This window comes from Pteropus medius, unplaced genomic scaffold (genome assembly GCF_902729225.1).
Source record: "Pteropus medius unplaced genomic scaffold, Ma_sr-lr_union100, whole genome shotgun sequence".
NCBI lineage: Eukaryota > Metazoa > Chordata > Mammalia > Chiroptera > Pteropodidae > Pteropus > Pteropus medius.
The window spans coordinates 16,792,161-16,818,861 of record NW_024340699.1 but is presented as its reverse complement, the minus strand read 5'-3'; the positions used below and the strand labels follow the sequence as shown (position 1 = coordinate 16,818,861).

The 26,701-nt window shown below is 59.9% G+C and overlaps 1 protein-coding gene across 5 annotated transcripts in view; it reads right to left on the bottom strand.

Annotated features, from left to right (window-relative positions):
* Positions 1-25,223, bottom strand: part of LOC120616252 (kinesin-like protein KIF19) — a 39,516-nt gene extending 14,293 nt beyond the window's left edge. For all 5 annotated transcript variants that reach the window (XM_039879620.1, XM_039879654.1, XM_039879631.1 and 2 more), the window contains exons 1-14: positions 24,538-25,223; positions 20,813-20,923; positions 18,528-18,615; positions 17,519-17,655; positions 17,202-17,327; positions 16,045-16,239; positions 13,515-13,667; positions 12,564-12,686; positions 10,580-10,730; positions 8,885-9,062; positions 8,000-8,180; positions 5,068-5,338; positions 3,232-3,353; positions 1,634-1,758 (exon numbers count right to left, since the gene is read on the bottom strand). In XM_039879620.1, the coding sequence (XP_039735554.1) occupies positions 1,634-1,758; positions 3,232-3,353; positions 5,068-5,338; positions 8,000-8,180; positions 8,885-9,062; positions 10,580-10,730; positions 12,564-12,686; positions 13,515-13,667; positions 16,045-16,239; positions 17,202-17,327; positions 17,519-17,655; positions 18,528-18,615; positions 20,813-20,923; positions 24,538-24,666 (2,090 nt within the window). In that variant the 5' untranslated portion in view covers positions 24,667-25,223. The remainder of the gene's footprint in view (positions 1-1,633; positions 1,759-3,231; positions 3,354-5,067; positions 5,339-7,999; positions 8,181-8,884; positions 9,063-10,579; positions 10,731-12,563; positions 12,687-13,514; positions 13,668-16,044; positions 16,240-17,201; positions 17,328-17,518; positions 17,656-18,527; positions 18,616-20,812; positions 20,924-24,537) is intronic.
* Between the last annotated feature and the right edge of the window lie 1,478 nt (positions 25,224-26,701).

The following is a 26,701-nucleotide window of genomic DNA, read 5'->3' as shown; positions in this document are numbered from 1 at the left end:
GGAACCCCGAACACCACATTTTCGGTGAGCTGAGTCATCCGCGTGAACTCTCAAAGTCGTAGCCTCTGGACAGAGTGCGGATGGCCTGGGGGCTCCACTGGCAGCTGGCCCCTGGTGTGGCGGCAGCTTTGTGGACGACAGGCCCTAACTGCTGGGATCCGACGCCAGCTCTGGGTGTTAGAGGCAGAGCCGAAGGGCGGGACGCCCAGCCGGCCTTAGACCAGCTGGAGTGGAGACAGAGCAGGAGGGAACATCTAGGCTGAGGCGTGAAGAACGAGGTTGAAAGGGCCATGCCACACCCTGGGGGAAGAGCGTTCCAGGCAGGGCGGCGGCAGGTGGGAAGCCCCGGGCGGGGACCAGCCTGGCCCACGGAGGCGCAGCAAGGAGGTGGCGATGGGACAGAGCCACGTGAGTTTGCACCACGTGTGGAAGATGTTGGCTGTTGGAGGGGAAGGGGCTGCCGACCACTTCTTAGCTGTGACCGTCCACGGTCCCACTGATCTACTGTGAAGACAAGGCTGCCTCTCTAACAGCCTCCATCCGGTGAGGCCACCAGTGACAGTGAGGACAGAGCATCGGGTGTCAGACCCAGGCTCCCCGACGAGCAGCCTGGGGCTCGTCCCCTCTGCTCGAGAGCAACGACCTGCAGCAGCGGGGGGGGGGGGGGGGGGGGGGGCTGCTGGAGGCGCCAGGCCCCTGAGGTGCGTGAGCAAGCGCCGGCTGGCAAGGCCTCGGGCGCTGTCAGCGGGGCAGGGCCACGCGACGCCCGCAGGCGGAGGCTCCTGCCCTGAGCCCCGCGTGAACGAGAGGCAGGAACCGGCTTCCTTCCGCCACCCCTCGCCTTCGGGTTGTCGCTATGCATTGCTCTGTGTGCCACATCAGGCACTTGCAGCCCCACGGGGGAGGCACTGAATCGTGTCCCCCACCAAAGTTCATGTGTCGCAGCCCTAACCCCCAGGGTGACAGTGTCTGGAGACAGTCTCTAGGAGGTGAGTGTGGTTTAATGAGGTTGCGAGGGTGGGGCCCTAACCCGGTAGGACTGTGGCCTGTGAGAAGCGGAGGAAACTCTCTCTGCACCGTGCCAGCCGGGAGGAGAGGCCGCCCCAGAACTCACCCTGCCAGGGCCAGAGTCTGAAGGTCCAGCCCCCAGAACCGTGAGAAAATAAGTTTCTGTTGTCCAGGCCCCTGGTGCGTGGTGCTTTGTATAGCGGCCTGAGCCGATGCCGACGCTGACGCAAACGGGCAAAACGTGAGCTATTCAACCGAGGGCTGAGTGTGCGCGTGTTCGATTTACTTGTCTGAGCTTCGGCATGTTGGAAATACCAAAAGTAAACGAAAAGTACAACAGAGGAGCGATGGGGAGAGGGCGCCGAGGCGGGAGTCAAGCTGACAGGGAACAGGAGACACGCGCAGCGTGAAAATGCTCCCCCTCCACCGAACCCCCCAGCCCGGCTCCACGCAAGAAGCTCCTCCGCGGACGTGCTTATCCTTCCCAGAACATCCCTGCAAGGAAGGGGACACCGGACGTCCCTCACGAGCGGAGACGCAGGCGCTGAGGCCAGCCTCCAGCTCCCACAGCCTCACCCAGAACATGGCCCAGCGGTGTGTGGCCAGGACAGGGCGAGCCCCCTACCTGTCTGGCTCCAGCAGCATCGGCGGCAACTGGAAGTGGGCGCCCCACGGGAGGCCCTTCCTGTCGTCTGGCTGGTCTCGGCTGGGGTCCTCAGGTGGTGGACATATGTTCACAACACAGCCGTCCTGGGACCAGACAGAGATGCTGACGGGGGCTGCATGGACCGTGGACACAGGCAAGCTGTGTCCACAGTGTAGGTCCCTGGGGGACCACCAGCGAGTCCCTTTCCTCCTGGCCACCATGCGAACGAAGCTGCCCAGTGGGGAGGCTGCGCCTTCATCTCAGACAGAAAGGGGCTCTGGGCAAGGTGAGTGCCGAGGGCCGCAGGGCGGGCCTCGGCCCCTGAGCAAAGCGGGCACAGGGGAGCCGCCTGCTGTCAGAGCACCCTCACGGGCTGGCAGGTCCTCACAGAGTCAAACAGTCACCACATGTCCCAGCAGGTCCCCTCAGGGGTCTATGCCAGAAAGAAGTGACAGCAGCAGCTCAAACAGGTACGTGCACCCCACGCTCACACCTGCATTGGTCACAGTAGCCAAGGGGAGGAAGTCAGCCCGGTGTCCACTGACAGATGGATGATACGCAAAATATGTCACTCAGCCTCAGAAAGGGGACTCTGACACCTGCCACAGCGCGGGCGGGCCTGGAGGACTGTGCTGAGTGAACTAAGACAGTCACGAAAGGGCACACACTGTGATCCCACTTGCCCGAGGTCCCTAGAGGAGCCAGAGTCACAGAGACAGGAAGTGGAGGGAGGGCGCTCTGGGCTGGGTGAGGACGCGGGGTCAGTGTTCCATGGGGACAGAGCCCCAGTTTGCATGACAGCTTTTCTGAGTTCTGTGGGTCCTTCTGGCGAATTAACCTGCGGGTGTCTCAGGGACCCCGACACAAACTTTAGAAAAGGGGTCTTTTCAGGGCAGACACGCGTGGGAAAGAGCCGAGGAGGAACGCCCAGCAGCGACGCCACGAGCAGGGGAGCCACGGGCGAGGAGGCGAAGTCCCGGCGGTGGCAGAGGCCGCCCTCTGTCTGGACCACGCGGCCCGGCCTCCAGAGCACAGACAACGTCAGCACCTGGGGCCTCGTTACAGCGACCAGGTGCGCGTGGACCTGGCCCCTCAGAACACACCCTGGACACAGCCCCGCCCCTCTGGCTGACACCTCGAGGATTCTCCTTTCTTCTCCCAAGAAGGCTGGGGACACCAGGCCCCGTTGTGACGACAGCCTCTGTCTACATAATGGACACAGAGGCCTCCGTCCCGGCCTCCTTCCCTAGGGAGTCCCCAGAATGAGCCTCCGACGCCATCGGCACAGGAGCCTGGAGCCACCCGTGGAGAACCAACGAGACAAAGACAAGAGACTTAAAACTGCAGGTATTTGGCCGAGGGCTGCAGAAGACGCTTTTCCCGTCACCAAGGTCACGCTCAGGCTTCCCACCCCACGGGGAGTGAGTTTCAGCAGCGGCCAGGGCTCTGGCCATCACTCAGCCCAGCAGTGCCCTCCTCGGCCAAGCCCAGGGCCATGCTCAGCCGCCCAGCACGCGGGTGCGTCTGGCTCCTGGTTCGCGGGGCGCTGGGCCCCGGCTGGAGCCCGGAGGACTCACCTGCAGCGAGCTGGCCACGACGGAGTGCAGCAGCAGCAGGCGGTTCAGCGAGCCGCCGCCCAGCTCGCGCGAGTACAGGCCGTAGCACTCGTCCAGCGGGGCAGGCACCCGGATGCCGCTGTCTGCGGGAGCGGAGGGGAGAAAGGGGCAGGGTAAGGGCAGACTCCCCTGTCACCGCTGGAAGGCAAGTGCTGTGACCTGTACTTCTCTGGGGGGGCTCCTGTGGTCGCCCCTTTATGTTTCTCCCCAGCCGGTGACTGTGCTGTCACGTCACGTGTTGTCTTTTTGGCATAAAGCAGCACTAACCACCGACAGCATGAATAACATTAAGTTTAAAAGTTAAAGAAATATGTCTCAGGTCCACCCAAAAGAGCTGAAAACAGGTGTTCAAACAAAAGCGTGCCCAAAAGCGTATGCTCACAGCAGCTGTGCACAACGTCCCAAAGGCGGAACCAGCCCAGCCGCTGACAGCCGGTGAGTGGACACGAGGTGCGAGGTAGCGATGGGACAATACTCAGCCACGAAGAGGGGGGCACAGAAGAACCCCGAACACATCACGCTGAACCAGAGAAGCTGGTCACAGAAGGTCACATGTTGTGACCTTTCCCTGATTCCGTTTACATGAAAGGTCAGAACGAGAAGACCCTTAGCGACAGAGAGCCAATTAGTGGTCATCAAGGGCTGGACGGAGGGAAAGTGGGGTGCTCTGCGGGTTCCCAGAGCTCCTGTGGCGGTAGAGACGATGGCGGCAGCTCTGGGAAGGCACCGGGGTGCTCTTTACGATGGCTAAAACGCTGAATTTCGTTATGCAACTTTTACCTCAGTTTAAAAAACGTTAAGAAACTGAAAGATGGCATAATTACAGCTCTGGCGACACTTGACTGCGCATAGGCAGGGAGTGGAAAGGTAGCTGGGTTATAAGTAAACTGTTTTCTTTTCTAAAACATTCTGTAATGTTGTTATAGCTTTTTAAAAATGATATGCTTTTTTCATGATGAAAGGAACTGTGAGATGCCTCCTCAAGGAAAACTTTAATGAGTGTGGACGATAAAAATATGATGATGATGATCTGAGCACACCAAGCTCGGAAATGCTGTCACGCGTGTACAGACACGGGCACATGTGCTCACATGCAGACATGCACACACCTGGACTGAAGCCTCGGTCCATGTTACTGTCCGTGTTCGTGGAATAGAACACCCTTGTTTTAGCAAATATGCCCTGAAGCCCTAACGAGTATCAAAAAACGTTTCGAGAGAGACAGAAATGTGAAGCAAAAATGAAAAATGTTAACACTTGGAACCTGGAGGAATTCTTTGCAGTCCTGCAACTTTTCTATCAGCCTCAAACTCCGTCAGTCAGCACAGAGTGTCAGCACAGGAGGGGTCCGGGGCGGGAGCTGGGGGGAGGGGCGGGGCCTGCACGCTGCCCACGGCAGCGGGTGCCCGCTGTGCCCGGGGCCTGACAGACGGCGGGTCGTGGGACCATGAGGCTGCAGGAAACCTAAGCAGTCACCAGCGGAGATGGTTCACAGACTGGACTGCCTCTGCAGGTGTCACTGCACGCTCACAGAGCCCTTCCCGGGAGACACAGGTAAGTGAGAGAGGGCAAAGGACGGAACGGTGTGCGCGGCGCGCTCCTGTTAGTGGAAAACACGGTTAAGACCCAGGCTCGCGGGCCCGCAGGGTATGCCGGTGACTGGGAGCAGCGGGGCGGGAGGAGGGAGCAGGCTGGAGTGTCACAGGGACTGGGACTTTTTGACCCCTGCACTGCCCACTCCCTTCCCGGAGCCCACAGAAAGGACCCTTCCAGCCAAGGGGCGGGGGCGGGCCTCACCCTGAATCAGCTGCCGCTGGCCCCGGATGATGCGCTCGCCCAGCAGCCGGTGCTGGTGGAAGCCCTGGATGACGAAGTCCTTCTGGCACAGCAGGTTCTTCCTGCGCAGGCTGCTGGCCTGCAGCTCGGTGTTCTCCACCTCCAGCTCGTGCACCCTGCACAGCAGCCGCAGCACCTCCCTCTGGTCCTCGCTGATGGCCTGCGCGGGCAGCAGCTCCTCCAGCTGCGAGGCCTTCTTCTTGGCGCAGGCCAGGCGCTGCTCCAGCTCTGCCTAGCAGACAGGCCAGGAGCTCAGGGCAGAGGCCCGGGGTCTCTGCTCCCACGCCCACTCATTCCTACGGGCTCAGGTTTGCACACTGAACTCGCGGACACACGCGGTGATCGGCTCTGAGCACGTATGGCAGCACTCTGCATTCACCTAGCCTTTTCTTCTCTATGTTCTGGTGCCCAGGCATCTGGGCGCTGGGACTGCCCCTCCAGGGTCAGCCGAAGCCTCGAGACCGAACCGCTCGCCAGGAGCGCCCCTTTCAGACGCAAACCCCCTGCCGGAGCCTGCCCACCCCTCCTTGGTGGGCTCACAGCCCGGCCACTGGCCACCTGCCCTCTCACCTAGGGACCAGACGAGCAGGGCAGACCCAGGCCGCACAGCCCGCTGCAGCCGCCCACATCAGCGGGTCCTGAGCCTGCTCACCCTGCCTCGCCCGTTCCTCCCACGGTGAAGATTCATATCTGTTCCTGTCCCTGGTGCTCCCCCGTGTGGCTCTGAGTGGCATGGCGTGTCCCCTCCTCTTGTCAACTGTGAGGACAAACTGTCTTTTCTGTGAGTCATCTCCTATCTGTCGGCCTCACTACAGGAAAGCCTCGAATCTTCTACCAAAACACTATTTCGGACGTGATCCCAGGGCGCCCCATAGTGCGTCTGCCATGGGAAGCCAGCGCTGCCCGTGTCCACACTACAGAGACTTCACACGCCACTTCTGTCCCCACAGGGCACATCACAGACTCCTGTCTACAGCCGAGGCCCTGGCTCCACACCAAAAGCAGGAGCAGGAGACATGAGGCCCCACTTGTCCAGCTCCGTAGGGGGTTGCTCCTGCCACAGGAAGCCAGCTAGGAGCTCCGTGAGACCCGCCTGTGGCCTGCAACCTGCCCTGTGTGTCAGTCAGGGCTCCCGAGACAGAAGCAGTAGGAAAGAGTAACATATTCGTGCATATTTGCATATGTGTGTGCATGTGTGCACACACACGACACAAATACATGCATTAATGGACGTTTGTGCGTGTGCCTATACACATACATGCTCACAAAAAGATATACTTTAAAAAAATGGCTCACGGGACTATGGGCTGGCAAGTCAGAGGTCCGCAGGGCCGCCAGCAGGCTGGACACCCAGGCAGGGGCTGCCACTGCAGTCCTGAGGCAAAATTACTAGGAAACATGTTTTGCTGGTAAGCCTTTCAACTGATTGGTTGAGGCCCACCCACCATCTAGGTCATCTTTACTTACAGTGGAGTGACTGTAGATGTTAGCCACACCTACAGACCAGTGTTTGACTGAATCACCAGCCATGAGAGCCCAGCCAAGCTGACTGACACCAACTGACCACCACAGCACATGACTGCCTCCAGGCCCCCGTGGCGCTGCCCACAGCAGCCCAGCACGCTCGTCCCCGGGGCCGTGCCAGGCTCAGGTCAGCAGCCACAGGCACGCGCTCCAGCCTTCACGTCTCCACCCTCTGGGACCGAGAGGGGCCCACCTTGCTCCCCTCCTTCTGGCAGTCACCAGAGCGCAGCCCCTCATCCAGCTCCCCAAAAGCCAGTTCCTGCGTCTACACCAAGCTCCCACACTGAGCTGTAGTTGTGCTTGTGTTTTTCCATGGGTTGTGAGCCTGAGTCGCAGAGGCTCCTGTTCATCTTTCAGTCCCCAGGGCCCGACATTGAGCTGCACCCTTAAAATGTTGACTTGTTTTGAGTGATTGATTGATTGATTGATTGACTAATTAATAGACTCGCATTTACGTGCTACACTGCATCTCATCACCCACACTCGGCTCCTGCAGGTCACGCTCTCTGCCAGGGCACACTGTCTGTCTGAGCACAAGGCTGTTCCTCACATTGGAGGTGGGATCACATATCTCCAATCTGCGGCAGCAGAGGCGGCGGTACTAGGATCTTGGTTTGGCTTTTTTCCACGGCTTTTCCGGGAAATAAACGCTGCCTGCCTTCAGCAGCATGGCCTCCCCAAACGCTTTCTCCGCTTGCCTGCAGACATCTAACCAGTGCTCTGGGCGCAGCCCGCGGCCCAGCAGCTTCCCCGCAGTCCCCATGGGACCATTGTACGACTAGCTGTTACATAAACACCTCGCTCTTCTCAAGAGACGACAGTGTAAGAAGACGCCACTGTCCAGAGAGGACCCTGGAGTCGGCCATGTCCCTGTCCTCATGTCACACGCCCAAGACCAGACTCGCGGAACTAATGGAGACGTTGGTGGAAAGTGCCCGGCCGAGGGGCGGGCTTGCTCGCACGTGGCGGGTCACTGCCAAGGGCCTCTGCGAGCTGGAGCCTGGGCCGTCCAGGCAGAGGGGCCTGCTGCCCATCCACAGTGGACATAATGGTGCCACAGCCTCTGCCTCCTCTGTCCCCAGGGGTCTCTGCCCTGCACCGGCTCTGCAGCCCCGAGTGCAGCCACGACCCTAACATGCAGGGACGTGGACTCTGCAGTCAGACGCACCAGGGCCCAGGTCTGCTCCTGCTCCCGGGGACTTGGGACGTGTCCAATCCCCCCTGTGGCTCGGTCTCCCATCTAGGGAAGAGTGATTGGGCCTGTGGCGTGGGCTGTTGTGAGATGGCCCAGGGCCCCAGCAGTGATTGGTAAGCGCCAGTGACAGTCATCGCCGGTGTGTGACAGGGACATGCCCGTCGCTCTCCCCACCTTGAGGGCCACAGTTTTCCGCTGCTCGGCTAACAGCATGTTGACCTCCTCTCTGGCCAGGGCCACCTCGTGCGGCTCTGTGGACTTGCTCGTGTCCATGTCTGTGTCGGCCACCATCTGCTCCTCGTCCCCCTCGGGTGTCCTGTCCTGGGTATGGTGCTGGGTCTTCTCCCGCTCCCAACTGCAGCCATGACAGAGGGGTCAGGGGTCAGAGTGCAAGCTGTGCCCAGTCTTGGGGTCCTGGCACTTCCATCCCAGAGTCCCTACTGGTGCCAGCTGGTCTCCTTGCAGGCATGGGCATAAAAACGGGGCAGAACTGGGTCTTCTTTACGACCTCTTCTATATTTGTAAAAAACAAAAGGTATGAACAAAAACTGGAAGGAAATGAGGGAGGGGAGGGAGAGTGGGGGCGGGGGAGAACAGGCTGGAACCGCAGCACTGTGCGCCGGCCCCCCGCACGGGCGGTTGTGCCTTCCAGCTTGTCCGGGCAGCCGGTGGGGCCTGCTGTCCCAGTGGAGCTGACAGCCCTGCGGCCCTCACGCACATCCCCGTCTGGATGGCGAACCCGGTGGCCAGGCCCTCTGCACAGGGTCAGCCTGTTCACAGTGGGATGGACAGGGAGTGTGTGTGGAGCAGCGCAGGAGCCCTGGCCAGCGGAAGCACTGCCTCGGGCAAACCTGCGGCCCCTCGGAGCCTATGAGGGCGGTCCGAGGCACCTGGAGGCCTTCTCCCCTGGGTCCAGCCAAGCGGCAGGGGCGGGATTGGGCCAGAGGTCCTGCAGGCAACAGAGGGAGGCTGGACAGTAGCAAAAAAGGGAGCTCCCGCCACCGGCCCCACCGGTCCAGTGGTCCCCGTTGGTCGCCTGCCCCGTGAGGACGCACTCACTCTGCGATGGCCAGCAGGTGGCGAGATGCGTCGATATGCAGCTCCACGTTGGCATTCTCCAGCTCCACCAGGCTGCGCCTCATCTCCAGCTGCTCCTTGAAGGCCCCGACCAGCTCGGCCCGGATCCTGTCCATCTGCAGGTGGCTGTCCTCTTCTGTCTCCTGGGTGGGCATCGTGCCTGGGGGCAGCCAAAGAGCCAGCCGTACTGAGAGCAGAGCCACCTAAGCTGGGGCTGAGTTCCATGTTTGCCTGCCATAATGGCGTGTGGCCCAAGGAGGAGCTCCACACATGTGTGTGGGTGGGTGGTGATGGATGATGGATGGGTGGGAGAAAATATTTGCAAATCTTATATCTGCTAATATCCAAAGTGTCCAAGGAACTCATATAACTCAATAGAAAAAATAATAATAATCCAATGTAAAAAATGGACAAAGGACCTTAAGAGACATTTTCTAAAGAAGACATACAAATAAATGGCCAGCAAAGAAAGGTGCTCAACATCAAGGAAATGCAAGTCAAAACCACAATGAGATGCCTCCTCGCATCTGTCAGAGTGGCTGTCATCAAAAAGACAAGAGATGACAAGGGCGGTGGGACGTGGAGGGAGCCCGTGCACTGTGGCTGGGAGCGTCAGTGGTGCAGCCGCTGTGAGAACAGTATGGAGCTTCCTCAAAAAGTTAAAGATAGAGCTTGGTACGACCCAGCAGTTGGACTTCTGGGTATTTATCCAAGGGACTGAAATCGGTATTGAGGCGCTGTCCACTCCCCATGTTCATGCAGTGCTGTTCACAACAGCCAAGACATGGAAACGACCCAGGTGCCCACAGGTGGATGAGTGAAGAACATCGCACAGAATACACGACACGGACACCGCATGATGAAATGTTACTTGGCCCTGAGAAAGCCGAAGCCCTGCCACAGCGACAAATGGGTGGACAGGAAAAAGAGGGCGGGGAGGCCTGCGGGAGAAAAGACTTGAAAGATCTGTGGGCCACACGCCAGGCGCAGACCACGCCGGGACCCCCGTTCAGAAACGTCACAAGCGTCCGGGAGAGGTGCACGGTGCCGCTGAGGTTCTGGGAATTCGAACACTGACTGGCTGGCTGATGCCGTGAACAGATTACTGGTAGCATGTTTTTGGTGTGGAGCTGGACTGTAGTGACGTTTTTGTGAAAACTCGTTTTTGGAGGGATCGTGCCGACCTTTCTGCCTGGAGTGTGAGTCCGGCAGTAGGACTGGGGGGCGCGTGGGGGTGGGGGAGAGGGCATGGGGTCCCTCGCCAGCTGGCTATGCTGTTCTTTGTCCTTCCACAGATGTCTGCAGCCCCCCTTCACTTGGAGGTCACAGCTGACCACTGAAGTCTCCCTGGCCTCCCCCCTCAACGCCTCGACTCCTGTCATGTTCGTCAGGCGAACCCCGGCCAGGGAGAGCCCTTCGCCCACACATCAGCGGAGGGGAGACGAGCATGGAGCGGCCTCAGCCTCGCTCCCCTGACGGCCGACAGCCGCAGACCTCGAGGCGCTCCCGGCGCACGGGCCTCTGGTCACACTGGCCTCCCGTCACGACGGACCCATGCCCTGGCCGCCAACCCTCCAGCCTCCTTCCCCGCCACGGCCTCTCCATGCGCTAGCAAGGGGCCTGTCTGCTCCTGGCGCTCGCGGCCCCCGGCGGCCCCAGGCCCGCGCCGGGCTCTACCTCGTGTGTCCCGGACGCCAGGCTCTCTTTTCTTCTCCTGCTCCTGCCTCTCGATTTTGGACTTAAGGCGCTCGATCTTCCCACGCAGGTTGGAGATGACGTCCGTGTACTGGGCGATGTGGTAGGACACGCTCAGCAGGTTGCGCTTGACCTGCGTGGGCGGGACACGGGCCACGGTCAGGCCAGAGGGGCCGCCGCACAAGGACACGCCCGACAGCGACCTGGCTACACCAGAAACACCCAGACACCTGCCACGGAAATTCGAATTAGCACTAGTCAGCCTTAGAAAGGACGGATGGACCTGGGGACAGTGCGCTGAAGGAGATAACCGCTCACAGAAGGGCACGCACCGTGTGACTGCACGTGTATGAGGACCTAGAGGAGTGAGGTGCACACACAGGAAGGGAAGGGCAGATGCCCAGGGCTGAGGACGGGGTGGGGTTTGATGAGGACAGTCTCCGTTTGGGAAGATGGGACGTTCCGGAGGGGTGGTGGTGACGGCTGCACAGCAGCGTGGATGTGCTTGCTGCCCCTGAACCGTATGTGCTTAAACTGATGCATTGTACGTTGTACATATTTGGCCACAATAAAAAATTCGAACGACCCATCAAAGCTTTTTTGGTGTGGAGCTGGACTGTAGTGACGTTTTTGTGCTCCACCGTGGGTGCCCACCGCTGTGGTTCCGATGCAGGCCTGCCCGGCCCTTCACCATGTGGGTTTGTACGTGTATGTGCCCCCAGGCACACACGGGGAGCTCCTTCAGTGTGGGGTTGGCACTGGGGTTTTATGTAATTTATATCAGACTGTAGCTACTATTCTTGCATTTGCTTTTTCCCATCCGCCAGTGTATCTTGGGGGCTGGCCATCTGCACAGGAGGTTCCACCCCAATCTCTGTAGCAGCTGCATAGTGGTCCGTGGGAGGGACGGCCTGTGTGTCCATCCCCATTCGTGGCACTTCGGGGCTCTCCAGTGACACGACCTCCTTGAGCACAGGGGCCCATGTTTCTGGCAGATGTGGAGGTTCACACTGCTACACTGGGCGAAGTGCTCCTCTCATTGCTCGGGGCTTGCTTCCTAGCGCAGCCCGGTCCCCCTCAGCAGGAGGCCCTCTGGATTTGGTCATCTCAGCTGTCCTCTCTTCCAGCACCCTGTGGCCCTCATTCAGAGCACTTACTACAGCGGGAAATGGTGTATTTATTTGTGTGAGATCCAGTTTCATAGCTGCCTCTCCCCACTGCTAAGCTCAGGGTTTGGGGGAGAACAGAGGCTCCATCCTTTAAGTTTTACCATGGAGCCCAGCTCAGAGCTGGGCAATGCAGAGGGCTCGTCGCATTTGTGGACAGATGACAATAACAATAGAATAGCACTTGTCACATGTCGACCGCCAGTCACTGGCGTGCTAAGTGGCTGACGTGCAATTACTTCACCGAGTTCTCAGCCTCAAGAGAAGAAGGCTTCGACCGGGCCCAGTGGTGTAGACAGACCGGTGCAGCAGCCCTAGGTGTGCACGCCGGGCCCCCGAGCCCGCTCCGCTCTGGCTGCAGAAGGTTGGAGACGCTGCTTTCTCTCTGTGCCTGGTCTGTAAAATGGGGTGGTGGCTGGACCCACCTCCCGAGGAGAAGGTCGTTGAGAACGAAGTTCACTGTCACATGGAGAGTTTACAGCATGCCAGGCACAGAGATAGCCCATGTCCTAAAACCCTGGACCCTGTGGGTGGGGCCTTGTCTGGAGAAAGGGTCTTTGCAGATATGATGGAGGCTACGGAGACAAGGTCCTCCTGGACGAGGGGCTGGAGAGGGCGCTGAGCCCAATGCCAGCATCCTCATCAGGGAGAAAATAGGCACCGAGACACGAGCGAGCCCTGTAAGGAGGGAGGAGCCACAAGCCAAGGCATGCCAGGAAGGGACAAGCCAGGACCCTCCCGGACCAGCCGGAGGGAGCGCTGTGTGGGAGAGCACGTGCGGGGACGGGCGGGCGGCGCACCCTGGTCTTGATGTTCTTGGCTCTGTAGGCGTACAGCAGGGTGGTCCGTGACTCCTCGAAGTGCGTGCTGGCTGGGCTGATGTGGGCGACCATCACCGTCCGGCTGTTCCCTCCTAGGGCATCCTGTCAGTGGGGGGCACAAGCTGGGTGATGTGAATAGACCCCTACCTACCCGGTGCTGCCACCCATCGCCCACTGGCCAAACCCTGAGAAGAGACCAAGGGCTCAGTGCTCGGGGTGGGGACGCTCACGGAGGGGTGGGACCCCTTCCAGGCCCACCCGACCTGACTTCCGCTCTTATGTGGGCAGATTAGACCAAGAGGCCAAATGTGCAGGGACATTCCTTCCTTGCTTTGTTTATCAGAGCCTGCCCTGCTGTAGAAGAGAGGTGACAGCGCTCAGCCCAGTAGAAAGGGGCATCTCCTCAGTCAGACCATCTGCAGTGGGTGGGCAGCCTCGGTTAGGTAGTGAGCTCCCTGTCCTAGGAATATGCAAGCATGGGCTAGGCCACACTCAGAGGGATGGTGGGGGTAGTCAGGCAGTGACTAGCAATGGTTTCTACCATGATTTCTTCCTTCAGAAGTTCCTGAAAGGACCCTAAGGACCCAGGTCGGGGCCTCAAACCAGTCAGGTAAATCCTGAAGATGCAGCCAGCCACAGGAGCAGCACACACACACATGCACGTGTGCACACCCGCATGCACACACATGCACGTGTGCACACCCGCATGCACACATATGCACACATGCATGTGCTGTGCACGAAGCACACATGCATGCACACATGTACGCATATAGGATGCATTGCGCACGTGTGCAAGGCATACACATACATGCACCACAATGCATGGACGCACACTCACGCACACACTGCTTGTAATGCACGCACGCATGCGCACAACGCGTGCATACACACATGCACACACACTCACACCCGGCTCGGGGCTCGTACCTTCAGCAGGCGCGTGAGTTTGCTGTCCCGGAAGTTCACATACTGTGCCCGGCCGCCGCCCTTCTCGCTGAGCGCGTTGATGCAGTTGCCCAGGGCCAGTAGGGAGCGGTTGATGTGTGCGCCCTCCTGCATCCTCTTGCCGCGGTTCTGGGCCTGTGTGGGGAGAGGCCAGGCTGGAGGGAAGGTGGTCCTTCCCACCTGCCATCTGCCCACCCTGGGCCACCGGAGAGAGGACTGAGGCCCAGGTGCAACAACCCCGTCCCACTGGGTGCTCAGGCTCTGTGTGCACTGGCTGTTCCCTGAAGCACCAGGACAAGTGCTTCAGATAAAACTGAGTCAGAGAGGTCTGCAGAACAATCCCTCTGACAATAGGAATATGATGTGTGTGTTTACCTAATGTTTTCTCGTTCAGGACCTGGGTTTTAGAGCCAGTGTGGAGCACGGTTTGAGAGTGGCCTACACTGCTTCTCGAAAAGACCTCCCAGCCTGCCTCAGCACCCTCATTTGCAGAAAGGGACAGTGGTCCGACTCCACAGGGCTACAATGAGAGATGATGGGTCGCGTGCACAGCGCTGGGCCAACAGCAGTGAGTGTCAGCGGACGCTCTCGCTAGGCAGGAGCTGGTGCGGGATGGGAGCCAGGGCGCCTGCTCGAGTCACGTCTGTATCACAGACGTAGAGGGCTTTCTCTGAGACCTCCTGCCCTGGATAAAACTCTGTGATTTTCTGTGAGGAAGTGACAGCCCACAAGAGTCTAGCAGATCCTAAAGACAGCCCACTAGGCCTCCCAAGTATACAGCTAAAGACGCCAGGCCCAGAGGGGGCAGTGGTCTGCCCAAAGGCACACAGCAAGTTGTGGCAGGGTGAGAACGAGGGCCCAGGGCCTGGATCCTGTCTGGTGGCCTCTTCCAGAGGAAGCTGGTCTCTACCTTGCCTTCCAAGGACAAGCCCAGAGGGGACAGGCTAGAGCCCCGGGTCCTGCTCAGGGTCCCAGAGCGGTTTCCTCCACCACACTCGCTTCTTCCCTGTGAGCTTGTCTTCTCCCACATCTGCCTGCGTGTCAACCCTGTCTTGGAGTCTCTGCGTCCGATGCCCTGACATCTGCGACCCTGCTGCCCATGCGGGGACCGCCCCTCCAGGGTCACCCGGGGCTTAGAGAGTGAACCACTTACTAACCTCTCAGACGCAAACCCACCTGCCCCGAGCCCGCCCACCCCAGTCTGGCCACTGTGCACCTCTCACCCAGCGCTGGGTACCAGGCAATCGGGGACAGACCTGTGCCCAGAGCCCAGGGGAGTCACCCACCAGCCCAGCCGGGTCATCCCTCCTCGCCCATTCTTCCCGTAGAAATCACCATGAAGGGGCTCGTCCATGGTCCTCCCACTCCCGAGAGGCCCTGGCGCTCCCCGGGGGGTCCTGCCTAGCGTGGCGGGCCCCCTCCTCCTGGGAACTGTGAGTAAAAATGACCTCAACGGCCGGCGGCCCCCAATGTGCTGGCCTCATCGTCCATGCACACACCTCATTTTAACCAGTCAGACCTGAGCAGGCGCAGCTTGTCTCAGCAGCCCAAGCACCAGGCTGGGCCAGGCGCAGGGCAGGTGACCAAGTGAGTGACGCGACTCCACGATCAGCAGGCAGAACAGGCGACGCAAACTGGGGTGAAAGGCACAGATTTGCGCCTAGATCACCTAATGCTTCTGTGTATCTGGGAAGAAGGCTCGGCGCTGCCTACTCGCTCTGTGACAGGGACCGGGTGGATCCTGACGGCCGAGTGCCTGGCGTGCCAGAGGGACGTGAAAGGTGTCGCCGGTTGATGCTGTTATTCTGATACCACCTCTGTCAAGCGCCTCGTCTGACCCAGGCCCTGGGCTGGATCCTGCCCTCGTGGAATGCTCAGGCACAAGGGCAGCAGACAGCGGGCACAGCCTCCGCTCCCAGTGACAGGTACGGGTGAGCTGAGGGCTTGGGGGCCGGCAGGCGGGGCCCGGGGGGCGTGTCAGGCCAGCAGCCATGCTGGGTCACAGTAAGTGCACCATCCTCTCCGCAGGCACACTTCACACCCGCTGTCCCCTCTGCCTGATGTGCTCTCCCGTGCAGTCCACTGAGTTCCTCATGCCCCCTCAGGCTCAGCGCTGGACACCATTGCCACCTGCCCTCCTCTGGGCTCCCGCAGCCTCGAATCTCAAAGCACAGGCCTCCCCATCCTGTAGCTATCTGCTCACACGTCTGTCCCCCGACCCCTGCGGCTCTGAGCTCCCTGAGGGCGGGCCTGGGCCTCTAATTCCCAGGGCCCTGCCGCAGGAAGCCCTGTGTGAGCTCTGCTCGGTGGCTGTGCCACCCCAGGTTTGTTGAGGATTCATTCAATCAACAGGCGGCTAGCGGGAGCCTCTCCGAGCCAGGTGCTCTTGTAGGCGCTGGAGATGCTACTGGACACAGGTGGACAGGGTCCCGCCCCCCGACTGAAGGGCAGATGACACGAGGTGAGTGGTGGTGACAAGGGAGGAGGGGCAAGAGGCGTGTCGGGACGACACCTGGGACGCGCGCTCCGAGCCAGCCAGGTCCACCATGAACAGCCTCCCGACGCGCACTTCCTCTGCCAAGTCCGAGCCGCGACGCTGCTGGCGCACGGTGACCTGCAGCACGGCGTGGGAGCGTGACGACGTCTTGTTGGTGGCCGTGGGCTCCTGGGTGCGCTGCCGGTTGCCTCTGGTGAGGAGCTGCATGATCTGAGGACAGAGGCAGAAGCAGGCGATCAGGGCCAGGAACGGCCCCACGCTCCCTCCAGAGCACTGGGCGAAAGCGGGAGCCACACTCCTCTGAGTGGTCTCCCTTGGCCCCATGGCTGGGACACCGATGACAGAACCTCGTGCAGGGGAAGCGACTTCTGGTTTGCGGCATGAAGAGTCAACAAACCCAGCAGGAACGGCAGATTGCTGACATGTGTGTCGCACCTTCCCTGTCCTCTGCCTGTGGCAGACATCACCAAGGGATTACCCAACTCTTCCCCAGAGCCCGGGGCAGCTCCAGACAGTCGTATGGAGCTGGCGGGTGCCCCAAAACCCATTTGCAAGCAAGCAGCTGTGGGAACCAAGCCCACGAGCCTCTGTTGAGCACCTACTGTGTGCAGACTGTGCCAGTGGTAGCCTGACATGGTCCTTGTTAAAGACCAGGCAAGAAGGCTCCCCTTCCCCGCCCCAAACCCACAAAGGATGACGCTGAGGCCACCTGGACGCCATCCGCCAGCAGGGCTGGAGCACATGGTCATCACGGGGCGGGGGCCCAAGGGGTCCATGGTTCTGGGGACAACACGGAGGTTCCTGAGCGGGTGGGGAGGCCCCCCGAGGGCGGGGTGGAGTGTGGGTGGCACAGGGGGAGACCGGAGGTAAGAGAAGCCGCAGTGCCTGCAGAAGCGCTCACGCATCGCCCTGCTCTGGAGCAACACTCAGGGCTAAGCAGGGCCGGGGGCTGGCTCTGGCTGTGACCGCGGGAGTGCTGCACAGACAAGGGTTCCGAGCCTGCTCCCGGGCACAGAGGGACGAGTGTGACCGGCTCTTGATGTCTGCCCTGAGCGGCTGTGGGTGCAGATGTCTGCTGTCCCGAGCTGGGAAACGGCTCTGGGCCGTGTGTCTGGCTCCGCTCTGTGAACTTGAAAGGAGGGCCTCGTGAGCATGGCCGCCATGACCCTCACCTCCTGGGCGTTGGAGGTGGACACCTCTGTGATGCCTGCAATCTGGATGCTGCCCCTGGAATCTTCCCTCAGGTCCAGAAAGCCGGAGGACGGGTTCAGGAGGTCCCGGATCACTTCGTTGTAAATCTGGGACGAGACAGAAAAGCGGAAGCCTGGAAGCTTCGGTGGAAAACAAGCGCAGACTCACGAATCACTGCGGCTCTGCATCTTCCAAGAATCTCAGCCGCTCTGAGGTGGGAGGCCGCAAAGACCAGTGGGCATTCGAGGGGAGCACACCCGCGCTGCAGGCAAGGCCCCCGAGGCGGTGGGCAGCTCACCTCGAGGTACGACATGGACACGCTGTAGTCCATGTTGTCACGGGCCTCCTCGATGGCCCGGAAGAGGTCCGTGAGGGTGCGCAGGTAGATGCCCGGCTCCGCATCCATCCCCAGCATGGTGTGGGTCTTCCCCGCGCCTGTGGGAGTAGGCAGGGCTCCTGATGGCCCAGACCCTGCCCTGCCACGCCCGCCACCAGGCTGTGCAGACCCTGCCTTCCGCAGGACACCCCCCGCCCGCCCCCGATCCCCGGCAGCCCTGACACGCTCACTTTCCGTTTGAGAAACAAGGAAATGAGGTGTCTGGACAGTCCCGTGGCCGCTCTGTGGAAGAAAGCCTGGGCGGACACGGTGGGGGGTGAGCGTACTCAGGGTGTGTGGGGGCGGGGATGGGCCTGGCCGCTCTGCTGGCTCCAGATTCTTGTCGGGGTGTCCGTGCTGTTTTACAAGGAGAAATAATGCGCCACGCTTTTTAAGGAGTGTCTCTTCATGGGGGACACTGCGCTGGCCATTCCCTGTGTGCCTAGGGCCTGGCACATAGCAGGAGCTGGCTGACAGCTGCTGAGTGAGTGAAATAAGCAAGCTGTGGCTGAAGGCAAGCTACTTCCCAGTGCCTCAGTTTCTCCACTGGCACAGCGAGGCGCTCGGGCCCATCCGGCTCTGACCCTCTGTGATCCTAGTTTTCAAGAGGAGAGAGGCAGCTTAGCTTTGCAAACATTTGTCTATCTCAGCTTGAGACTGCAGAGAGGAATCTGGGCTTCTGGTGGGCGGCACAGTGTAGGCTGGGGGTTGGATTCCCTATTCAGCCCCACCAGCTGTGCAACCTGGGAGAGGCTGTGACCTGGGAGAGGCGCCGTGAGAAGGGACCCAATCCACCTGCCTTCTGGGGCTGCTGCTGGAAAGAGCCGACGGGCACAGAGCGGCCGGCGCAGGGTAGCTGGTGCTGCGAGCTGCGGGCGAGTCCGCTGCCGCCTGCCCCATTCCCTCCTCGGGATGCTGCCCCTGGCAGTACCTGAGGGGCCGTAGGCAAACACGGTCGCATTGTATCCAGAAATGACGCCTTCCACTAGGTGCTGGGTGGTGGCGCAGTACACATCTTCCTGTGGACAGACAGAGGGACAGACAGTTCAGTAGACAATCCTGCCGGAGTCGGGCACCTGGCTGTTTGGAGAGGAATGGTAGGTGGTGCCTGCCGACAGCTATCGTCTCTGCAGCTGGACAGGGACCTACGTGGAGGGGGCAGCTTAGACACGGCGTGGGCGTCGCCCATTCTGGCTCCGGCCCTCGGCCTTGGCCCTGTGTCTGTACTAGCTCCAGCATGCTTCCCCACCAGGCCAAGCCTCACGCTATGAGAGGGTGGCCGCGAGGGGGTGACTAGAGGATATATGTGACAGCTCCTACCATGAGGCCCGACGCAGGTGTGGTACTAAACACCTGTGAGTCCTTTCCAGGCTTCTGCAAGAACTGGGAGAAATCAGAGAATGCAAAGGGCTGGAAGACAGCAACAGGGCTTGGAAATCCATGAAGGGCACCATGACTCATCTTTACGGGACAAAACCAGAACCGAGAGTGAACGCTCTGGGCCAGCAGAATTAATTTAAGGCAGCAGCACGTCATGACAGGAGTGGGTGCGTAGCGAGCTCCCTGTTCTCTGGGGTATTTGGGAAGGGCTCCTCCGGGGCTGGTGCAGGATGGCGTGCAGCTTTGGCACAGGCCCTCAGGCGGCTGCAGCCCTCTCTCCCCATCATGTCGAAAACTACGTGGCCTGCCCGCCTGCTCCCTGGCGGCCCACAGAAACATGACAGATAGGGACGAGCAGTGGCTCTGGGGAGACTCGTGCAGCTGCAGTCGAGAACTAGGGGACAAGAAGTGCCCGTGGCTGCCTGGCCGCTGAAGCTATGGTGCGGAGTGCGGGGAGTCCCTGGGCCCACTTCGCGTGGGAAGGGGAGGTCCTCTGGGTACAGGGCTGGAGTTGACATGCGTCCCTCACTGGCCTTTGTCCTGGGGCCAAACAGCCCCCAGACGTCATCCGCCTGGTGATGTGACATTCCCGCATCAGGGGGCCTGGGCTGCAATCCCACCGTGCAGAGCTCAGGAGTGAGTGTCCTTTACTCTGTGTCACACTGCCCTGAGCTCCCCTCTGTAATGTGAGGTGAGGGACGGGTGACTTGCTGGACAGCCTTTTATCCTTGATCGAGTGTACTGGTGAGGAGTATGACCTGACACTGGGTCCAAGCGCCCAGTTCTGGCCTCACTGTGTGAGCTCGTGGAGCCTCAGGCTCTCCACCTCTGAGATGGGCATGTCGAAGCCTCCACCTGGCCCCTCTTTCCTCTGCTCTCACGGCTGGCTCGTTCTTCCTTCAGGTCTCAGCTGAAACGTCACTTCTACCCAGAAAGGCCTCCGCTCCCCACCACCTACCCCACCGTCTGCACAACACACTCAGACTAATATGTTTGCTTGGACCTGCTTATTACCGTCTGTCTCCCTCATTGGGACGTGAGCCCTGGGGGCACGGAGTGTGTTCTAGCTACAAGGCAGATGGGACACTGGCCAAGCTGACGACGGCGAGTGACGGGGTGACGACGTTCCAGAATGGACCAAGGGCATTTGCCGGACAGATGGATCAACAGACAAACTATTGGGCTTGGATGTAAGTGGGGACAGATGGAAGTTTATTTAAGATACAGATGGCGATTTGGGGTGATAGATGCAAGTGATGGACGGACGATTTTAACCCAATTTATCGATAGACGGCAGGCGTAAACGGCGGGCAGACAAGTGACTGGCGGATTTGACAAGTGATGGGCGGATGGACGATGGTGAGATGACAGGCAGTAAACAAACGAAGTCAATTGACGGTGACGGCGGCGCGGGGTGAGATGGACGAAGGACAAGTAGATGGGTGGACGGATGGGCAGGATGGATTTGGATTTGACAGATGGGGTGGATTGACGGACGGCAGACCTGGTGGGTAGATGGACGGACGGGTAGATGGTGATGACGGATGCAAGGATCCGGGCGACGATGACGAGTGTAGGTGGGGGGAATGGATGAGGGATGGATGGGTTGATGGACGGGTGGGCAGCTGCGTGGATGGATGAGAACTAGACGTGTGGGTGGGTGAAGGAGATGTGTAAAGCCCTGCCAACCTTCTTGAGCATAGAGAGGCCCCTATGAGAAGTCATAGATGAGCCCACCTGGCCACCAGGTCCTCCCAAGGGGGCTCTAGGGCTTGGTGAGGACACCCACGCAGCCTGGCCCAGCCAGGGACATGGTGGTGGTGGTGTGGAGGGTACCTGTGATGCATGCTGGTCGAAAACAACGTCGAAGATGAAGGTCTTCTCCCGGGACCGGTGTGTGCGCAGCGTGTCCTCGGAGTCCTCACTGGGGTCCATGAGCACCGCCATCTAGGAGCAGGGAGAGGGGGCTTCAGCAGGGGGCTGCCCACAGAGGCAGGGCAGGCTAGCTCCTCGCGACTGTGAGTAACGGCAAGGGGCTTTGTAAACTGGAGAGTGTGGCACACTCCCCACGCAGCCCTGAGCATGACTGTGACCCAGCTGCCTGCCTCTTGCTCAGGGGCTGTGCCACCCAATGGAGAGGGGAGAATGGAGAAGTCAGGGTGCCCGGGGCCTGGAGGAGGAAAGGGCCCTGAGCCCTGTAGCTGGTTCTGTGTTTGTCTGAGGCCTCGGTTGCCCCTCCAGGGCCCTCCCCTGTCTCCCACAAATGGGTAATTATGAAGCAAGGTGTGCAAGGGCCTCTGGGGCCCACATGGGAGGTTCAAAGGAGCCCTTCACAGGGGACTGGAGGGCGGGGCAGTTAGAGACCAACTGCTGTTTACTCCTGGGCTGGTGGGGGCAGAGGGCCGACCAGGAGCCCTGCCACCACCACCTGCCACCGCCGCCAGCCCCTCCCTTGGTCCACAGCTTTGGAAACAGGTCCCAGGAAGCGAGGGGTGCCCAGAGGTTCCTGGGGTGTCGGGCTGGCTGGGAGAAGCCCCCAGGCCGCCCTGGCTTTTGGCCAGCACTTTTTTCCATGACACAAGCCAACTCTCCTCTCCTTCCAGTGATGAAGGCTCAGTGGCAGTCCCCCACATGCTCGCTGCGGGCCAGGCCTGCGCGGCAGGGGACACTGGACACGTCCCTGCTGGAGGGGTCCCAACCCAGCCCCAGCAAGTGAGCCTGGTGGCTAAGAACTCGGGCTCCAGAGCCTGCCACCTCGCTCCCAGTCCTCACCAGTCTGCAGCCGGGAGGCCTGAGACAAGTTCCCTCGCCTCTCTGGGCCTCGGCTTCTTCATCCGTAAAATGGGTGTGATCATAGAACTCTCGCTCTGAAGGGTAAATGGCAGCACGTGCACAACGCTGAACAAAGCGTGTTCAAAAAGAGCCAGCTGCGTGGGGTCGTGGAACAGAAAAAGGGTTTTTTTCCTTTGGCTATAAATAACAGTATAGAGAGAAATCGGCAAAATTCGATACATCTGTAGATAAGATAATGCTGTATCGATATTAATTTCCTGACTAATCACTGTACTGGGCTCACAGAATGTTCCTGTTTTTAAGAAACACACCTTGGAATACTTGGGTGTGGAGGAGCGTCATGTCCCGTTCACTCTGAGTGGCCCCGTGAAGGGCATGTGTGAACAGAGGGAGCGAGGAGACGTGCGGGCACCTGGGCGCACGGTCCGGAGCTCTCTGCAGGGGACTTGCAGCTCTCTGATTAGTCTGAAGTTACTTCAGAATGAAAAGTTAAAAGAAAGTGCTTCAACATGGATGAGTCCCCGAAACGTGCTCAGGGAAATATGACAGAGGCAACTGTATGATTCCATTTGTGGGACACGCCCATGCAGGCAGGACGCGGCCACTGGGGGCTGGGGAATGGCGGGGGAGGCAACTGCTTAATGGGTGTGGGTCTCTTTTTGGGAGGATGAAAACATTTTGGAACCAGACAGAAGTGTGGTTGCACGACACTGCGAATGTGCTAAATGCCACTGAATTGTTCACTTTAAAATGGTGTATTTTAAATATTGTGAATTTCACCTCCAATTTTTAAAGAGTGGGCTGTCTTCTGCACGATGTACAGCAAGACAGCCTTTGGTTTGGGAGCCAGGCCTGAGGTGGGCTCTTGAGACACTCCTGCCCACACACACAGAGGAGAGACCAGACAGTGGCACAAGGGTCGGGGTGTAGCTGGAGGGGGTCCCAGGGCACCTGTAACCGTCCACTGTCACCCGCGCACACACACCCCACTGCACACTGACCACGTCCCAACAGTCCTCAGATTTCCAAAGGGCCCCAGCTGGGAACCGGATGCCGCAGCTTGTAAAATCGCTTCCCATCGCCGGCTTCATTTCAGCTCCCTCGGCCCACGCCCTTCCCGCCTCCCCTGCCCTCCAGAAGGGCCCTTCTATTTCCCTAAAGTCACCTGACTCCCAAAGCCAGCAAACAGGGAGCAATTCTCACTCTAAGCAGAAAGGCATCCTGAGCTTAAGAAATCACTGGCAACCTCGATGTCCACCGGGCCGCCCAGGATGAGGCCAGCGGGCCGCACACTGAGGCGACACTGTTTCAGGTGTGAGTTGGTTACTTTGCAGGTGTGTGACCAGCAAACAGCAGGAAGCAAGACAAAAGGGGCGTTGTGGCTCAACGTGGGTGTGGCCGAAGCCCCTGTCATAGCATAGGACCAGCACCCAGGGGCGACAGAGCTTCCTGAGAGGGGCTCGGCCCCCGCCATGGACGAAGCGCTAAGACTCAGGGACTAGTGACACTACTGTGAGAGCCGCCACCAATTTCAGCAGATCACTGTTAGCCCTGGAGGGGCTTCAGATGGCTCTGCCCCCCACCCCTCCCCACGGCATCTTCCCCAGTGAGGGAGACGTGCAGAGCATCGAGCCTTGTAAGCCTGCGTAGAGAACAGCCCGCCCTGCCCTGCGGCCCCAGCCCGAGGCTGACCCTTCGGGGTGTCTGCGCCCTGAGTCTTTGTCTGTCCCCCTCTGCAGCATCTGGAGGAGTCACTCCACGCTCTTGCCTCCCCGTGAGGCTCGGCCACGAATCCCGCCAGGCAGACTGTCTCCGCGCTGCGACTTGAGAACACTCTTCGCCGCCGAGCCAGCGCCTTCCTGCAAACCTGCGCCCCTCAACGTAACGACTGCCTTATTTTAACGCTTCATTGGCATAAGCTCGGCGCGAACCCACCCGGCCTCTCTGCCCACTCCGGGAGGCTGACACCCAGCCTTGCGTCCGCCCTGGGCCCCAGCATCTTGGGGCCTCTGCCTGAGTGCAGACGTGCTCTGAAGACCTACGAACCATTCCTCATGAGCACTGGCTTTCTCACGACAAACGGGAAACCAATTCACTTGACATCATATTGTTTTACCCCAAATTTGCCCTATGTTCTAGCAGATAACGACCGACATTTCTAAACTGCGCTGGGCTCAGCTTCTGAGCCTGTTCCCGAGGGGCAGGAACCCTTGGCACCACAGCAGCATGCTGGGTCCCCAGCCCGCGACCCTGCCGCCCAGTCACCTGGACCTTTTCAAAACCACAGGTGTAGCCCAGGCCGTGCCCTGACCTTAGCCGAGCCCCGTCCTGCGGGGTCAGGGCAGGAGCACGCCCCCCACTCTGTCTGCACCACCCTCTCCCAGGAGACTGCTGCGTGCTCCCAGCAACCCTCGGCGCCGTGCAATCGTCTCATTAGTGGCCTTCTGCGACCACCATTGCTCTGCTCTGTTCCTCTCTGTGGCACTGAACTCCCTGACATTACACATTTATCTGTTCATTGTTCAACCCCTAACTCCACCCACCTTTCTTAAAAAGGAAGCTTGGTGGGGGGTGGGCCCTCGTCTCCCTCAGTGTCTGGAGCAGTGCCCAGCCTCTGAGCACTCGATATTAACATTTCTTGAACGAACGAATGAACTAGTGAATGAGCAAATGAGTGAATGAATAAATGAGTCAGTGAACGAGTGAGTGAGTGACGTAGGTGAAGTACTCCGGGAAGGGTGATATTCTCTGTGCCCTCACAGCCTCACCTGGTCCCCTACTTTGTGGGCGATGACGGCGGCTCCTTCCTCCAGCTCTGTGTCGTTGAGTGGGCGTATCCGCAGTGCTACCTGTGGGCAGACATCACACAACTGCGTCCAGGGGCCTCGGTCCCCCATTCTTCCTCCCCTCCTCCCTCCCGTGTGCTCAGCTCTCAGTGGAGCAGTTAAGGGCCCTGAACCCCACACGCCCTGCCAGGCGTTAACTTCTCAAGGAATGGCAGGAACTCGTTCCTGTCCCACGGTGACACAGAGGCCCACTGTGATCGTGGTCACCCTCGCCAGCGGGGAGACCGAGACACCTGCCCAAGGCTGCACAGTGGCTATGTGGCCTAACCCCTCACCAGTCGCTACTGCTTCCTCACACCAGAAGGGACCGACCTTCTCACAGGCCACAGGAGGTGGCCACGGCCTGCTGTCCACCGCTCTGCCCGCCCCTGCCGCACGCTGGGGACCCCAGGCCCCAATCCTCCTTCATCAGCATCCCTATGAGCTGTGGGCCCAGCCAGCCTGCACGAGCCTCTGGGCTCTGCTTCCTCTCCCATAAGGCGGGCCAGTGCCTCCTGGAGAAGCAGAAGCTGTGGTTCTCCCTGAGGGCAGCCACAACAGGGTCCCTTTGTGGCCAGGCTATAGGTCACAGGCAAGGCCTTGGCCCCAGCTCACCCAGTGGTCAAATGGGCTGACAGGTTTTGCCAAGCCTTGTAGGGCCTGGGTGGAGTCACGGCGGGGGAGCCTACCACATCCCGTCCAGGGGTCCTGGTGCAGGCCCAGAGTTCCCTGGGAAGCCAGAGGGCAGGGGGATGTGGGCGTGTCTGGAAGCTTGAAGTGAGGAGGTGGGGGAGCAGAGGGTCACTTCCCTCACAAACAGGGAGGAGGCAGCCTCAGCGACACACAGACCGAAGGCCGCCAGGGACAAGAGGGACACTCACCATGAGCTGCTGGTCCTTGGGTTCCACCTCCCTCATGGCGGGGCTGCCCCGGGCTGGCGAGGGACCGGCAGTGGGGAGGGCAGGCATGCAGCTGGCTGGGGCTGTGCCTTGTTCCCTGCTATCCAAGCTACGGAGCACGTCAGTGCGTCAGCCCGGCCCCGCCCAGTGACATCAACAGGCCCTGGGGGCCCAGCTGGTCCCTAGTTCTCAGGGATGCTGGGACTGCTCATGTGGTTTGGGTGAGCCTCCTGTAGCTGGGTGGCCCAGGCCCCGGGAGGTAGTCTGGCTGCACACTGGGCACGCAGGGACAGGATCCAGACACTGGGCCACGCTTTTATATCTATGCTCTGCTCTGATGCCATGGGAACCCAAGGTGCCTCACCTGCTCTACAGGTGAGCCTGCCTGAGATCTGCACCAGCCATGGCCTTGGAGCTTTTCCACCAAAGGGGGACAGACACCACCAACAAACATTTAGTGAAATAATTTCAGCTGTGAATGCTTTTTCCCCAAAGATGCATTTCTAAAGCAACCTTGAAATGACCTTCTGGTCTGATGACTACAAAGTGATTTTTGGCCCCATGCCCACGTTGTCGTCTGCACCACGCCCAGGGCCTGAGCATATTTACTGTTCAATGCTGCACTCAATTATTCCACTGAGGTCTGCCTCCAGGGACCACACTGCACTGTCAACACAGCAAGGCTGCGCCTGCGGCTCTGGCAGCAGACCCGTGTGCCAAACACACGGTCCTGGGTGACAGCCTGCACTGGTGCAGACACAGGAAGTTGCTCCTGCACATTGATACAAGTCAGAAATCAGGTCATCAGGTCATGAAGTTCGGACCTGAAAACACAGCTGAATGACCCCAACTACAGAGCTGAAGAGCCAGCGCCACCCACACCAGCAGGGGTTGGGCTGGGGTCAAAACTTGTTCGAGGTCACCATGGCCCCCCAGGTCTGGCCAGCCCAGCAGCAATGAGCACGTACATGGTAGTTCAGTGGTCTACAGGCAGGGTCATGGCGGGTGCATCGACGCATTCTTCCAAGACAGCTCCGGCCTCTGACCCGCCATTACCCTGCTGGAGCCCAAGTCTCTGGATTCCGACCTGGGAGCTAAACCCACTCCCATCCCGACAGCCTCTGGAGACACAAACCGGGCCCATGCAGTGGCCGGAGCGAGCGCGTGGGACGACGTTCCACCCCACAGGGCGCGTCTGAGAAATCCTC